Source organism: Ruditapes philippinarum, unplaced genomic scaffold (genome assembly GCF_026571515.1).
Source record: "Ruditapes philippinarum isolate M1 unplaced genomic scaffold, ASM2657151v2 ctg753_1_1_1_1, whole genome shotgun sequence".
Taxonomy (NCBI): Eukaryota; Metazoa; Mollusca; class Bivalvia; order Venerida; family Veneridae; genus Ruditapes; species Ruditapes philippinarum.
The window spans coordinates 68,068-86,253 of NW_026854157.1; the positions used below are offsets into that span (position 1 = coordinate 68,068).

Sequence of the window (18,186 nt, forward strand, 5' to 3'; positions counted from 1 at the left end):
TGGAGTGGCCTTTTTAAGTATTCTAGGCCCAAAAAATAATTTCAGTTTCTTATGACATTAATATAAAAAGTGAAATAACAATATAAAGTTGTAAACTTGATATTTTTAAATGATTTTAAGCAATGCTGTGTTTTAAATATTGTTACAATCTCATTTTATTGAAAATAAGCAGTCTCATTCAAATTTATACGTAAATTTTTCATATCTCGAGTCCTTTTTAAATGGCCTAACATTTCTACAGAAACAAACATGGAACTATTTAGCCTTAAAGATTTAGGGCGACCTATATATTGAATAATATCTCATCATTTATTCCAATTTATAATTATCATGAATTTTGGTAAGTCATATAATCAGGAATAACACAACATCCAACACTAACAGGATGTCTAATCTACTGAAGGATGCTCTAAACAAAAGGTAAGACATTTTGTTTTTATTTATTCTCAAATCAAACTAAATGTCGCAAAAATCCTCTAAGGGTCAAAATAATCAGTGTCGCAAAATTCTATTTCGGGTAAAAATAGAGCGCAAAAATTCTGTTTTTAAATTACATAAAACATACAATACCACGGTATTGCAAAATTTTATATCGGATAAAAAAGTGTCGCAAAATTCTTTTACGGGTAAGCAAAAGTATTACATTGTCCTTAACGGTTTTAAAAACATTTGCTCTACATTGTTTAGGGAGGAGTCTATTTCACGAAAAAGAACATGAATTACCGTGTTGAACGGCTATTCCTGTCAATTTAAGAAATGCTAATTCTAGTATTTTTTTATCTTCCTATTGAAATCCTTTTGACTTCGGACAGATTATTTCAAATTGCCCCTAAAATGTCAGCAGATTAAGGTATTGTTAACTTTATACAGGAGGGAACAGAAAGAGTCCCGAATGAACGCATTCCAAGAACCGAAGTTTACTTTGGTATTAGACCATGACTGTACTACATCGCCGGTCACCTTGGTTACAGGAACGGAAAGAGAATGTCAACGTGTCATTAAAGAAAGGTATGATGTTTTAAACAGGTATAGGTATATTAGGATGTTTTATTCTTTATAATCTTCGGTTGTGTCCTAATACCATAACAAAGGTAGCTAAATTGAAAAAGAATGCTGCGCGAAATGAATACCAAACCTCCAAAAATAGCATTTGAATATTTTATTATTCTAATTGCGGTAATAACTTATGTCAGTAGAAACAAAAAGACAAATTAGCTGGACTCTTATAAAGAGTCTATCATATGAGTACAGTAACCGTTGTTTTAATGCAATGCTCGCTAGGTATAGATTAATATCCAAGGTTTGCCTGAAATTGTGGCCTTAACAGACATTTGGGATAGGATACCGTGGTCTTCTTACTTTGCAACCACTCCGTTAATAGGCCTGTCCACAAATATATAGTACAATAAATTCAAAACAGGATAGAAGATTGTACCGTATATTCTTAAACACACAATTTTGACAATAATCATTAAATAAGTACACTACTTTCGTTATTATATAAATTCTATAGATACTCCCGGGTTGCAATCTACCTAAAGAAGATAAAATATTTCTATTTGGTATTTCAGTGTTAATAAGACGGCAGATTTCAGAAGTATATACAGACGACCGGACAAACCGTCACCTGGTATATCAGAGACAATTAAAGAACAAATGCATAATATGTGTCCATGTGACGCTCGATCTCTAAAGAAAAGTTTGACAAAACGATTTCCGGTCTGGAAGATAATGAAAAAATACAAATGGAGAACCGATCTGCCAAGTGATATTGTGTCGGGTTTGACCGTCGGTATCATGCAGCTTCCGCAAGGTAAAATAACACTTCTCCATGCTTTCCACGGTTTTCATATAGTCTTTTGTGCATTTTGTTTAACATTGTAAACGACATGTAAGTTTGTCCGATTTGTAAGACTTAAACTATAAAAGAAATTTGACATGAATTTAAACAGTAGCCAATGTAATGCAGTGGATGAGTCATTTGTTTCTTGGACTGCGAATTGTGAATAACATTCATTTTAAAGAGAAAGTCTAGTACAGACCTTACAGTAAAATATATCAATTCTTTTTGCAATACTTGTTTATGTCATGTTTTGTGTCTGTATCAGGTATGGCGTACGCTCTTTTAGCAGAACTACCACCAGTTGTCGGTCTGTACATGGCGTTCTTCCCCGTCCTTGTTTACTTCATCTTCGGCACCTCCAAACATATTTCTATGGGTATGTTAATAGTTGTGTTTGTTTCTTTACAAATTGTACACAATAACACAGAGACATCGTGACAAAGTTTGTTCATAAATGCTAACCTTTCGCATAACATTTCAACTTTGGTTATACAGAATTTATTAAGTTTGATTGTGTAGGAAATTATAAGCTTATAGACACTTCCTGGAACCAACCAGCACTGAGTAATGAGTGTATAGTTTCTTGCTCAAGGAAACAACGGTTTGTCTCTAATGGGATTTGATCCATGCGGCCGGCGATCGTTACTAGTCCGACGCGTTAGACTCTCGTCCATGATGGCACTAACTTTGTAAACTGCAATTCCTATTCAAATTGTCATGTTGATTACATCCATGTTTTAGGAACTGTTGCCATATGCAGTCTGCTGACAGGCTCTGTGATATCAAGATTCTATGACCCGGCCCTAGCGTCCACAGTTTTGGGTGTGAACCTCACTAATACTTTGTCAGAAGAAGAGAAAAATATAAGTACGGACCCTAGTGATCCGATAGAAGTAGAACTACCGAACCATGTGAAATTTGACATAGCAGCATCGGTCTGTCTCCTAGTCGGTTTTGCACAGGTAAAGTATATTAAAAACACGATAAAATTACATTTGATGGACGTATTCAATATACACGGGGAGAGATGAAAATTACCATTTTTGACGAGTGTTCCTTTATTATAAACAACAGTTTTCCGTCGAACTCCGAAACAGTTATCACAAGAACTCCTGACAAGTTATCATTAAATCTCCTTCCCTCGTGTAATAGTTCCTCGCCGTGATATAAGGATTTTAGAGCAAAAAAGGTAGATGGCTGATTTTTCTATAACTGAAATTATCATCGTCTTAGTTTTGTATCTTAAATTGTTTTCATTGTACTTTGCTGATATAAATGAAAAAGATCTACACATGAATTATTAAACAATTCATATTATGTACAACAATAATACTCGTATATGATATATATGACAATGATTAAACCTCTCAATACAAAAAAAAGTATAAAATTTTACCAATAACTGACTAACTAAATGTACATTAATTCAACAGTTATATGCATTTCAATGGTGATTTTCTCAGCTTTTTATGGGCATGTTCCGAATGGGGTTCATTACCACATATATGTCGGACCCGCTGATTGGTGGTTTTACAACCGGTTGTGCAGTACATGTTGGTACAAGTCAGGTCAAATATGTGTTTGGTCTTCATATACCACGGTCTGACGGGATCTTTCAAATCATAAAGGTAAGTAAATAAATCAATTTGTCGTACATGACTGTATGTATCAAAATGTATTATTTGATACCAATGCAAACGGTAGGGTTCACTTTATATTATTGATGCTATAAGCTGCACAGGTTTGTGTGGTCGAACACGTTAAGCTAGCTTGCATTTGAGCTAATTCTTTGTGAGAGGCTGTGAAAAGGATAATGCGCATAATATGTTGTTCACTGTATATTTAGCATATTTGATAAAATCGAATCAGTCCTACTAACTATTCGTAAAATAGGAAAAACAAACGGGCCTTGTAATAATTGTTTTAAGATTTCCATTTTATAATACTCAGTCAAAGAGGGTTCTGTGTTAGATACTTCACGCCTGTTTATAATAAAGTATGTCAGTTATTTGTTGTCACATGGAATCAAACAAATGACATAGTTTAAACATGGCGCCAGAGCAGATCCAGAGCAACCTACCCATCACTTTTCTACTGGTAGTCTGACATAACCTCTTGCTGTTAGGAAATGTGGACTACTCGATATGGTAACTTTTTATTCTGAAATACCTAAAACTTGTAATGGAAAGCTCCAGTTTCAAAGCTGGTTTCGTCTATTACAAAGATTTGGTAGGTTAGGACTAATATTTTCACTTATTTTCAATTTCAGACATACGTCCTGATATTTCATCATATAGGAGAAACGAATGTGCCTACTTTGATCATGTCTCTGGTGTGTATGGTGTTTATTTACATCATAAAAGTACAGATAAATATCAGGTTCAAAGACAGACTCAAGTTTCCGGTTCCAGTCGAACTTATCGTGGTAAGCATGGTTTTGAAAGACATGAAACTGATAATTTATGTTCATTATTAAACTTTTACGAACTATATGAAATGGTTCTTACGTTTAATTCCAGTATCATTAGTTATTCTATTTAGTAGGTATACATGTTTTCATATTATCTTAGATTAAATCCTAAAATTCTTTAAAATTTGATAATCCTACAATGTGTTTTTCATTGTAATGAGGGTTCGTTATAGAACCCAAATCAGACGAAAGTAATGATCTATCAATACATGTAAATGCTTGTTATTCTTTCAATGAAATTTAATTAGAATTGTAAAATTTTAATTTCATTATTCTGTACAATTTGTGTGCAATAAAATCACACACTTATAAAAAAGCAGACGACATTTAAATTTACGGTAAATCATTTTTGCAGGTTGTCGTCGGTACGATGACGTCATATTTTCTGAATTTCTCCGAGAAGTATGGGATGAAAATTGTCGGTGAAATACCGAGAGGGTAACTGAAAAGAAAAGTATTTGCTATACAAAAACACATTTCAGCAAAATAAAATAAATTGTTGTACTCTTTTGGTCAATTATTTATTTAAAAGAAGTATGCTTTATGAAATATTCTTTATCTCCTTTATTCACTTTAAAACAAGGCTAAATTTATTTGAAAACAAGGTCTTCTTATTAATTTTCTTCAAAACGTATGGTTTTTGCTTATATAAAAAAGGATGAAAAATTTACTCTGTAATTTCCATTTGCATGTTTCAGTTTACCCGAGCCGTCTTTCCCAAGTTTGCCTTCTACCAGTGTATATACAGCAGATGTGTTTATTATAGCGATAGTGGCCTTCTCACAATGTGTAGGTCTAGCTGCGCTGATGGCGAAAAAACATGGCTACAGTTATGATGCAAATCAGGTTCGACATATATCTTTAAATAAAAAAGAAACAGAAATTTGGTAAATGAACTGGTATCACAGCGATCCTTTCGGGCCATCGTATGTGGTTTCGTCATATGAATACGTCATGTATGGAGAAAGACAAAAAATCGAAGATTCAAAAGATTGATAAATACACACGAAATAGCGAAAAGTTTATGCTATTGAGTGAAAAGTTGACGATAGATGGCTACATAACATTTGCAACCTTCTTTCTCGTTTTGGCATTGTTGTAATTGGCCTTCAATAATGTCATAGTAAATGAAAACTTGTGATAAAAGAACAACAAAAGCAACAACAAAGAAAAACAACAAAAATAACAGCAAATTTTTAATTCTGCGAAAGTACAATATTCATAACACTTTCGCGCGTTGCAATCTTTCTCTTACACACAGATTTTCGCATTATTGCAATTTATCTTATCCATCCTAATTAAAACACAGAAACAACAATAGATCGATGGCTCTAACGGAACACTATATGATTAATAAGTCTAATAAGAATTTTACAATGATAATTAACGTTTTCTCAGAACTCAATGGGCTGAAGGTTTGTTTTGTTTTATTGTTTATTTCACACCAACAGGAGTTGATAGCGTATGGTGCTGGTAATATTTTTGGCTCGTGTTTCTCGTGCTACCCTTACGCCGCCTCGGTATCGAGAAGTTCCGTGCAGGAATCGGCTGGTGGTAAAACGCAGGTAAATATTTGAACGACTATAATTTTTAGAAACAGATTCAAAGCACAAAGTATTGATTATGAAATAAAATGACATGAAGGTAGCAAAATGTAAACAAAGTTATAGTTTAACTTACATTCAAAATACCAAATCACTATCATACTAACAATATAAAAGATTGTTCAGCTGTATGGTTAATGACTTTGATTTTGACACAAAATTTAAAAATATTATTTTATAGAGAAAAGAGAAAAGGCAATTTTAGACCTCCTGGATGGTCCTTTAAAATAGAAGATTTATGTAATTGAATATCAGAGCAATACATTACAACGGAATAAAATTGTCAAAATATTTATTATATACATTTACTTGCACAAGCTTTCATTTACTTTTAGTTTAACATAGAATTGTGTAATAAAACGTAATCATGCATTCATTGTATTATTAGTCTATGTCATATGGCGTTTATTTTTATATTTTAGCTGGCCAGTGTATTTTCGGCAATACTGGTTCTTATTGTAATTGTTTCCATTGGACCATTGTTTCAAACTTTACCTAACGTAAGTTCTTTAGTGTCTAATCTAAGAGTTTTAGTCCACTTTTTATATTTAGTTGAAATATAACTCCTTTATATACTAGTTCACGTTGATCATTTTATCTCCATCTTTAACTTCAGCAATTGCCATCATATTATTTATTCATAATTCTTAGTATGTCTTTATCCTTTGAACGATCTTTTATTTAAGGGTATTTTTCATTCATTTTTCCCCAAAATAATTCACCTTTATCATGGAATTTCTTAATAGTGTGTCCCTGAATTTATTTTTGTAATATTCTCAAAGCTTTTATTTGCTTGTTATTAGTTATTGGTTTTTTGGTGTTTCTTTTCAGTGCGTTCTTGCGTCTATCATCACAGTAGCCTTACGAAGTTTATTTCTACAATTTCTAGACCTTCCAAAAATTTACAGAACGTCTGTTTACGACTGTGTATGTATATATCAAAATATGTTCTTTTCTTTTATTTTTAGGTACTCGAGGTTTCATTATATGATGTATTCTATAGCTTAGTGATAAAATCCTTGACCGCTATGACGTAAACAAGCAACAACAATGAACAACATGTGATAAAAAATAAACAAATATATAGCCTTTCAAATCTTTATACATATCCTTATCACTCTAGATATCTTGAATGGACTTGTCCATCTTTCAATAATGACAAAACCATTGATCATTTTGAGGGGATATTTCAAAATATGTTCTGGCTGAATAGGCAAAAGTCCGTGTCATGATTAGATGGCCTGGATGTGCTGGCTGATCTTGGTCTGCATTGGTCGGATGGGTAGAATCGGTTTAGAATTACCAAAGGACTAGTTCTTCTTTCTGAACAAGAAAATCATTAATTATCTTTGCATATCCACCAAAATGACTATATTTATGAATGCTTGATAAACCGCCAATCATTGTTTCACCTTTGGTGACTAAGATGCAAAAAAGGCTATCTTTAACTTGTATGAAGATAGAAATTGTATATGTTTGGTCATTCTTACTTGTGTTTACTGTATTACAGATGATCTGGATTGTGACGTTCCTGGCAGTTGTTGTTTTACATGTAGATTATGGTATTTTACTTGGCATGCTCTTTTCGTTCTTTACCGTCGTAATTCGCTCACAGAGGTATAGCCTCTTTCTTTTAAACAATTTACCCAAAAACTTTCGTACTTTTGTTATTACGCGCTTTCGCCCCATTACACGAAAGGAAGGAAGTACAATGTGCAACATGAAAAACATGGAAGCCTTGCCTCATTTCCGTTTATCTGGCTTTAGACTTCTCGTTTCATCGCAAAGCAAATTCACCAAAACTACTAAAAATAGAAAGGCGAAGGTACGAAAAACGCATTGACGATGAATCTGTAGCAATTTCGTACTTCGTCAATACGACCACTCATTCATCTAATTGGCTTATAAGTTAAAAAGTATCTATTAATATTTTTTCTCTTGATAATTGTTTTACAGTTACTGTAATTCAACTTAATATCATCAATAAATTTGAAATGATATCAAAATGCATTTGCTTCAGGTGTAAAGAAAAAATATATTAATTATTGCATAGTCACTAACTTACATAATTACTTACATAATTTAGGTCGAAACTAGAGTAATTCTATAGCGTCATATTTTAGGGCAAAAGTGAATAACCTGGAGAGGATTGAGGCCGTCCAACTTTATCAAGACAGTACGAAATACGTTCAGGTATGTTTAAAATCTTATAAGCACAATGTATTTAATTAGCGTTATAACTGTTTTCGAGTAGCAAATTGTCCCTTTCCTGTCATTTGATGATCATGATGAAGATGATGATGGTGATAATGATAGTGGTTATGCTGGTGGTGGTGATGATGAGAATGATGATGATGATAGTTGTGGTGGTGGTGGTGGTGGTGGTGATGATGATTATGATGGTGATGATGATAATAATGATGACGATGATGATAATAATATGATGATGATGATGATGATGATGATAAAAATGATGATGATGATAATGATGATGATAATTGTGATGATGATAATAATGATGATGATGAGGATTATGAGGATAATGAAACGCACAGACCTCCAAGGATCTTGGGTTCAAATCCATTTGAGGGTCATATCCAAGCTTTCTTGTTTGTTTAAAGTACAGTCTAATTCCAGCTAGCTGTAACAAAAAATGTTCAAAATTGGCTCTCAATTTTCTATCACCAGCGAGCTTAAATAATATAAATAAATATAAATAAATAAATAAATACATGCAGTTATTTCTGTTTTAGACAGGGTCGGTTTCAGGAGTAGCTATAGTTGGGTATACGTCGCCGCTGTATTACGCCAATGGTTCGTTATTTGTAAAGCAAGTCTATGCATTAACTGGTGTGGTACCGGAGAAAAAGAAGCGGCAAGTTAAGAGACAATTAAAAGCGGAAAGAATAAGGATGAGTCAGAAAAATGTAAGTTAATTGTTTGTTAGTCTGTTTTTACGCCGATTTCAGCGCATTTTGGTCTCATCTCAGCGAGTGGTTCACCAAACCGGCTTTCCTGGATAATCAACCAGTAATCATCAGTTTCTTCCAAGGCGACCTATGACTTATGTACAATCGATTTTCATTGACTTATTGTGGCGCTCATATTATCAACCTACATCGATGTTGCAAACTTTTTTATATGCCCCCAGGTTAATATTTGAAAACAAAGTGTGAAATATATCATATTTAATTACAACGTTTATGTTTTGCAAAATTAAAACAATTTCCTAAAATGCATAGAATGAAAAGTAGAAGAAAACTTATCTCATATTTTTTCCAAGAAATTATTTATGACATTTTTTTTTAAATTTCATAGCTGACTTGAAAGGACATAAACTGATACCCCGCTTGTTTACCTTACTATTGTTGCATATAGAACATCTGGTAAGCCTCCTTATCAGTGACAATAAGGTATGGCATACCTTTGAAGTCTATACTTAATGGTATAAAAGGACAGACAGCAATTCGTCCCTTTCTCATACGAATCCTATGATGCGTATATGTGGTATGTGTATTAATTTCCTTTCATGTCCTCAATATGTATGTGGTCGCATTGTCGAAAATCTCTTAAAAAATGACGAGGTTTTCAAAAGCGTATTGGAACGGAACCTTTTGGTGCTAAATTTTAATGTTCTTAAAACACTGTTGGAATCGTAAAAAAGGAGTTTAAAAGCAATTGAAACATAAAAAAATCCTTGTTTAAAACTACTTAGGACTATACATGTCAAAGAATATTAAAAGAAATATTAAAAGTTAAAGTTAAAGTTAAAAATTAAAAGAAATATTCGACCATGCGACCACATACATGCATCGAGGACATATTAGGAAAGTGACCCTGCGACCACATACACGCATCACAGAATTCCCTTTCTCGTTCGAGAAAGGGACAAAGAATTGTCCGCCCCCTTTAAGAGGCAGACTTTGAAATTTCCCATATTCCTATCGTAAATGACAAGTAGGGTAAATTTAACAAAAATGTCTAAAACTGGTTTATATACGACAAAAGTAACGCAAACCAAGCGGGTTTCGGGTAACGTCCTTTTTAGTTCGCTTTGAAATTTTAGAAAGAGCATATTTAATTTCTTGGAAAATTTTGAGTTTAAAGTTTTTTTCTACTTTTCATTTTATGTATATGACAGAATTATTCTAATTTTGCAAAACATGAACGTTTCAAAAACGTTTTATATGCATCAGATATTGGAGATAAATTTCACACTTTATTTTCAAATATTAACGGTTTAACCCGGGGGCATATTTGCAAGTATGCAAGTAATTATTCTGTTTGTTATAGGAAAGGAAACGTAAAAAAATAGATGGAACTTGAGCAGCCGACAATTCTGATACTGGTAACAATGGGTCATATAACCTGTTAAACAATAGGGCTAATTAACAAACACTCTCTATATATGTATTCTTACCAAATAAAACTAATAATTGGCTTACAAATGATTTAATTGAAAGCCATATTCTCAAGATTTGTTTTAATACGTTGGCCAAATTATGTCACATTCATGTTTTCATTTTTATGTGTAGCTATGTGCAATTAAAATGTGTACAATATAAATTGATAAACAAAATGAAGTATTTTGTAATGTATTTGTAACTTAATTGTTACTGAGATTAAAGAAAAGTGGGGTTTTCGGTGTTCCAACTACTAAAATGTTTTGTTTCTGATTTAAAGGTTATTTTCGTCTATTGTCATAATCAAGGTGTCAAGGAATTAAGTTATCTAATTTTTTTATTCTCTTATTAAGAGTTCTGCGGCTCTTCTTCCAAACATGATGGCAATGGATGATAGCAGTACGGATCCTGGTGACCTAATAAGACAAACGATTGCGTGTGCATCTCTGATGGAAGACAATATGTTACACCACATCATACTTGACCTTTCAGGCGTGGCGTTCATTGATTCTGTTGGCGCGAAAGTTTTAAGACAGGTAAGTCATGTCAAGAGAAACGTGCTGGATAAGCTATCAAAACTATGATGTATGTTTGTCTGGTTTTATGGTGCACCAACACAGTATAAGGCCCATAGCGCGCCGAAACAGGAAATATTATTTTGACTAACCTCGGATGTTACAAACTTAAAAGCAACACCAAGGGTCAAAACCACCTCATTGCTGGAGGTGAGACTCCAGTTATTCGAACCAATTCAGTCGGCTCTTACGATCACGCAGGGATAAACGGTGGATTCTGTAATTAAAAACAACCCCTCAGCCACAAGGGGCAATATGTTGGTAGAGGTTTTATTTTCGTATGACGGGCAAAAAGAAAGCAAGAAAACGTTGCCGTTTGGCGAGTTTTCAATCTTTACATTTTTCCCCATCCATTGTAAAACCTTTCAAAGGAAGCATTATTGTACGGCCCAAATATATCACACAATACAACAATATTATTTGAATGTTCCAAAACCACGAATAAGTAATACAGTACGAAGTACAATATTAAGAGTCTCGTTTGGTAAGTATGTCACTCGAGTATATTAAGATACATGTCACGCAAACATTTATAGATCGAAAGCAATAACAACACATGATATGTATATAAACAACGCTCATAAAAAGCTATTAATGAAGTCCTTACTATAATTGTACTAAAAAAAATGAAAACAACTTTTTTGCAATTATTTATACAGTGCATGTTTGTGACTTTTATTGTGTCATATTGACCTATATGTTAAATATTATTTACAGCTTGTAGAGGACTACCAGTCTGTCGATGTCGAAGTTTTGTTCAGTAATATTAACGGTCAGTATTAAAGTTATAAAAAAGTATGATAACATGATGTGATAAAAATATAAACATTATAAAATATAATAAATGTCATATATTTTTTATAAAATTTAACATATAATGGTACCACAGAATTATAACATAAAATGTGTTTATTAAATAATAACAATAAATGAGCACAGCATTATCAATAACATAATTTGATTATAAAATATGATAATGTAGCATGATAACATAGCATGATAACATATTATGATATCATAGAATGGTAATTTAGTATGATAACATAGAATGATACAATAGAATGATAATCTAGAGTGATAATACAGAATGATAATATAGTATAACCACATAATGATAACATATTATGATAACATAGAATGATAACATATTATGATAACATAGAATGATAACATATTATGATAACATAGAATGATAACATATTATGATAACATAGAATGGTAACATAGAATGATAACGTAGAATGATACCATAGTATTTTCACATAATGCTAACATAATATGATAGAAAAGAATGATAACTTAGTTCGATAACATAAAATGGTAACATAGAATGATAACATATAATGATAACATAGTATAACCACATAATGATAATATATAATGATAGCATAAAACGATAACTTAGTATGATAACATAAAATGATAGCATAGAAAGATTAGATATAATGATAGCATAGTATAACAATATATAATGAACAAAGTATGAAAGCACGGTATGATAAGGTAAACATAGAAACATAAAATGGTAGCAGAGTATGATTACATTGAATGATAACATAGCATTATAACTTAGCATGATATCATACTCTATGTTTGATAATATAGTATGATAACATAGTATTGTTGTCGTTTCATGATATTTAACTACATGAAAGTAATGTGTTTGATCCTGACACGAAATAAGGATTTTAACATATTTAATTATCTCAGACTGTTTTCTTTTTTCGGAATTTGTTTTCTTTATTTTTTTTTTTGTTTTACAGACTCATGGAGCTGATCTTTTGAATGATATCATTCGTCATAATGTGTCCGTTATGCTTACGTTCAACTAGCCACTCGTTTCAAGATATTGAAATTAATGTAGTAGCCACTTTAAACATGAATAATGATCGCTACAATACAACAACAACAGTAACAACAACATCATCAAACCACCAGCAGTCAAACATATTTAGTTTGACTGTATTTCATTATTAAGAATAACGTAAATGTGATACCATATCATCCTGTTACGACGGCATACTATCATCTGATTTCTTTCATAATAATGATATGCATATTTTTCTGAGATCAAACCATGACCTTTTCTGAATCAATCTACCGTTGTAAACAACATTCTAAATGAGTATATGCGTATGTATAAAATGTAATAAATGTACACGTATATCTAAACTCATCAGGAACACATTTTTAAGATAAAGTATGGAGGGTAACGGGGACAATATATTTTATTAAGTATATTTCAAATAAGTATGGAGGGTAATGAAAACAAAATATTTTATTAACTTAAAGGGTATTTCAGATAAAGCTCGGAGGGTAATGGAGACAAATATTTCTATAAAAAAGTATATGTCTGATGTAGTATGGAGGGTAATGGAGACAAAAGATTTAAACTTATTAATAATGTATATTTCAGATGAAGTATGGAGGGTAATGGAGACAACAGATTTTATCAAGTCATATGAAGAACGAATGTATTTGACAACTGACGACGCCCTCGATGCCATAAATCGGAAGATGCAGCGAGCAAATGAACTAGGGGTATTAGTTATCTATGTTTTAATCGAAGTCATATTAACCGTGCTTACTAAATATAGTAATTAGATATTGAAATCAGGAGCAAGATCAAACATAAAGTTTTTTTAAAAATATTTTCTTTGGCATATACATGTATATAAGAATACTTCACTATCAGTTATTATAAGTAAATAAAAATGAAAATAATAACGGAATAAATTTGTCTCACCTTAAAATAGTCAAGACAATGTTCATTTTCAACTGATTTCAAATGTGCGGTATCCATTGACCTAAATAAAGTGCTTTTTAAACATATTTAAAAAAAAACATTTTTCTTCACCCAGTCTGTTAAAAATACCCGAATCGTAATTGTTATACTTTCAATCAAATTTTATATGAAGAAAATGAAAAGTCTTTTCAATGACCCTTAAACGCGACGGACGACATAACAAATGGCACGATAAGGACACCGTATGAAACACTTTGACTTATACTTTTTTCAGCAAATTTTAAACAGAGGCAGACGCAACCGGGACGAGGATGACGACGAATTATTGACAAACAGAGTGTCTGTAATCTAAATTACATATTAAATAGAAGTGTAAGTTGAAAATATAACAGTTATAAAAAGTTAAAAATATTACAGTAACGTAAGTTACAATAAAAATATTACTGTACTAGTAACGTAAGTTACAAATATTAGAATAAAACATGCTACAAACATTACCTTAATGCATGTTTTGTAAACGTTACCGTAACGTAGATTACAAATGTTTCAAAGATATACACTACCGATACACTACGATGCACAACCGGAATATTTTTGGTTGCAGATGTAGCCTAAATATAGAATGTCATAATATGTTACATCAATATATACTGTAATTGGATAGTATCATAAATACAAATGCATCTTAAAGTATATTGGAAACGTTACTATATTGTATATTACAAGCGTAACTGTAATGTAATTTGCAAACGTTACCCTTTTTGTAAGTTATAAAAGTCATCATATAGTATGGTGCTGATATATAAGTATCGTGAATTGCGAACGTTACCTTAAAGTAAATTGGTCTACATGTATAATGGAATGTCTGTAATACAATAAATAATTACGTTGATATTATTAAGCATCAGACATACAACAAACCATGAAAGATTTATACATGGATGTTGTTGGCAATTATTAGACGCAAGATGCGATATTGCATGTATTTGTATAGCAGATAATAAAATGTTCTAGAACAAAATAATATTATTCATCATATAAATGTCATACTCAATCACTTAAGAGTTTTATTAACGTTTTGCTTTTCAAGCAATTTTCATAAGAATATAAAAGTATACATTTCTAATGTTTCATATCATCCTACGGAAAAAGTGGCCATTGTTGACCACTCCACTTTAATGTATGCTATCAAACGGTAACGAAATGTAAGTTACAAATGTTAACTGTAAGTTACGAGCGTAACCGTAAGGCATGTTACAAATGTTACGGTTATTTATGTTACATTTGTCCGTAGTGTACGTTACACACTTTAAAAGTAACATGTTTATGAACAAATGTAAACCTAGGTGTTTTATATATATATTTACTTTTGCAGATTAGATGTCAAAAGTTACGTACTTGCGGCTTACTTTGTGATCGTTATCATGAAATTTGAAGAACAAAACAACGTTGCAAGAAATAACACGGACAAAAGGAACATAGCGAATTTTCCTACCACAAAATCGTTTCTAATTAATAAACTAACTAGGATACGTGGTTTACTTCACGAAAGAGACTTTGAATCCAGCGTTTTTGTTTTCTGTTTAAACCATTTACGTATAGTTACGTGGTTTTAAATACAGCGTTTCACCATAGACCGGAAAATTTTGTGCTTTTAAAACCATTACTCTGCTATGGTTTTCTTCGGATCAAACTATTTAGAAGCATATAAAAATTAATCAGTTTTAGAGAAAAGTGATAAACCTGTAAGACATACTCAGATATTCAGAGCACCAAGTGCATTTTAGATGTATTATTTTTATATTATATACATGTACTTATTTGAAAAATAAATAAAATGTGCTTGTTTAAATGTATACTAGTCATAAGGCAGTTATTCAATCTTTATGTCATTTCTATTTTTATCATCTATAGCTGTTATTTCATGAGGTGAGCATACATAGTACGTACTTTGTTTTAGAAAGTGCCATCTCTGCAGATCAATACCTTTTTATTTAAAACAATTTAAATTCTCCCCGAAGAATGACTTTTCGAAAAATTTAATCCTAAAAGAGCAATTAGCCTATCAGCCTCAACCAAAACATTTTGCTTCGAAAGGGTGTTTCTCTGCTGAGATTGTACTGTAACCTATATTTACATCGACTATGCCATAAACGTGCATGCACCGGTAGTGTTAAGTGTTTGCCGTCACTATATAGAGCCAGGATAGCAATCAGACCAGGGTTTTATACTGTTAGTACACGTTCATTTATTTTAACTTTAATACCAAATTGAAATCCCTTTATTTTGCAATTGAACTTTTTCTAATTTAAGGACTGGCAAATCAGTAACAGAGATTTAGATTTTAGATTGCCACGGATCAGCTATACGAAATATACATTATTTGTTTTGCTAGTCTTTATTTTCATCCGTGTTTGACTGAATCATCTTCATATGAAGACGAGCGCGACCACAAAATAACCTTTTAGCGAAAAGTACACACATAACGTCACCGCGAATGTGTGTTTTAACCGCAAGTAACAAGAAGAAAATCAGAACGGGAAAGAAATTACCATGTAAACAAATTTAAGGTTGTTTTAAGGAAAGCAAACCTAAGCAAAAAAAAAAAAAATGAATTTGTGACCTTCGTGTTCATTTCTCTGACCCTTTATCGACCTTACTTACATGTTTTGCGAAGGTCATCGGGGGTGTTTTTTAGTTCTACGTTTAGCCAAAATTAACGATCATTATTATTCTGGTGACATTCCGCTTCATCAAAGCTTGAAAATCGCCGAAATGATACCTTATATTTATTTGAAATATCACTTCTCTCCGAAACAACAGGTATAACAATAAATATAAGATTTTACTTTTATGTACAAAGTTCAAGCGCTGTACATGTTATAAATAGATTCGAAATACAAATCTACATGTATGTTTAGGTGCTTTCGTTAAGAGTTCGATTTTGTTAAGATAAAGTTGAAAGGAAGTTTAGGTTTAATCACAGCGGCAATGGCGATGTGCTCCGAATAACTATTTTTGATCGATATTGTTAAAAAGCTTGAAACTTATTCTAAATTACACAGTACATGTATATATTTTACCATCTGAAAAGCCCACTGGGTAAGGGATTTTTACAATCATTGTTATAACTTACCCCCTGTGTTGCATCCGTGGGTTATAAAAATGAATGGTGTCTATGTACTTAGAATTAAAGAAAGAAACAGATATGTGTTTAGTTAATTACACTATACAAAACACACAATCAACGATAAAGATTAATATTTTTCTCCTGTTCTTCCTATTCCAACATTTTTTAAAATTTAATTTAATTAATTCTTAAAAAAGTTTTGATTATTTAAGATATTATATCTATGTTTTAAGTAATAAGAATGACCAAAAACTGTCATTTTAGTAAAAAAACATTGCGTTCTTAAAACCGCAGACATTTTGTATATTTAATAAAATCATGTGGAAGTTTCATTATAACTATGACAAAATATTGATGTTTTGACAGCATTAATTTAAACGAAGTTTAAGCCTATTTTACACCTAAGACAATTAAATTGTATAAGCCGAGGGTGTTGTTAACCGCAAGTTTAAAAATCAGTCAATGATTCACGTTTAATACCCACGGGGTCGGATGAGTAATTTCCGGTATCTTGTAACAGTATCTAAATAATCGATGTTATATTTATTTTTAGTTCTTTTATTTTAAGTGCTTGATAATTTTATGTGGATTTGCATACGGAATAAATAAATATTCAAAGTGAAGAACTGATTTTGGTTTAAACAAAATTTGAATATTTTTGTTAATGTACATAAATGAGAAAATGATGAAAAAGTCTTTAAAAATGAAAATAAAGTTTGATTATGATGGATGTAAATTTTGGTTTATTGACTGAACTTGATTAATGAAATTAGTGACGACAGTGTACTATCGAGTATTTCATCCAGATACTGCAAGTTTCATAGTCTTTTTTTCTGGGTAAATCGTTACATACATGAGTGTAGAGTTACGAAACAACAACTGTTTGCGACTCACACCCGTAACCACTTCTTTAAACAATCGTCTGTTTGAATCTGTTGGTCTAAAGAGAGTTGACGCGGCAAAAAATGGCAGGGAATGGTTTCTGTATACGTATAATGCTTAATATATAAATTATAATTATCATATAATCACCTTTATAGCATGGCCAATTTTAGTAACTTACATATTTTTATTGATGTATCATTACAGTAATATACAGTGCAAAGGAATATCGTATACGTGATATAAATTACAAACATATTAGAAAATAATCAACAGTTTTGTCTTTAAATCATACTATACTATTTGTCTAAATATACAGCTAGATAAGGCAGCGTTTCATAATCTATATCTTTTCATAATCACTCGCAGAATTAATCATGTGACCAAACAAACCTTAAGTAGCAAGATAAATTTTTGCGAACTTTTATAAAAACAAATAGTTTTCAAACTGTCTGTAAGTTTATCCATAGGAAAAAACATTGCACACTATTATGTTCTGAAGTATTGAAATGTTACTAATCCTTGAATCTATA

The 18,186-nt window shown here is 31.6% G+C and overlaps 1 protein-coding gene across 1 annotated transcript; it reads left to right on the forward strand.

Moving 5' to 3' along the window:
• The first annotated feature begins 875 nt into the window (after positions 1–875).
• Positions 876–14,031, forward strand: LOC132739180 (prestin-like). Its single transcript, XM_060726837.1, has 18 exons — positions 876–1,008; positions 1,572–1,813; positions 2,109–2,219; positions 2,585–2,805; positions 3,307–3,471; positions 4,113–4,268; positions 4,669–4,751; positions 5,012–5,159; positions 5,765–5,878; positions 6,340–6,417; positions 6,749–6,844; positions 7,428–7,534; positions 8,041–8,110; positions 8,671–8,844; positions 10,674–10,856; positions 11,613–11,667; positions 13,312–13,436; positions 13,916–14,031. Exons 1-18 carry the CDS (start codon positions 893–895, stop codon positions 13,991–13,993), a joined length of 2,322 nt encoding a protein of 773 aa, XP_060582820.1. The 5' UTR covers positions 876–892; the 3' UTR covers positions 13,994–14,031.
• The last annotated feature ends 4,155 nt before the right edge of the window (positions 14,032–18,186 follow it).

Excerpts from the sequence above, each read along its gene's own strand:
- LOC132739180 (XM_060726837.1), top strand. The coding sequence starts at position 893 with ATGAACGCATTCCAAGAACCGAAGTTTACTTTGGTATTAGACCATGAC. Across the intron at positions 4,752-5,011 it reads GTCGGTGAAATACCGAGAGG|TTTACCCGAGCCGTCTTTCC; the intron begins GTAACTGAAAAG and ends TGCATGTTTCAG. Across the intron at positions 11,668-13,311 it reads TTTGTTCAGTAATATTAACG|ATGAAGTATGGAGGGTAATG; the intron begins GTCAGTATTAAA and ends TGTATATTTCAG.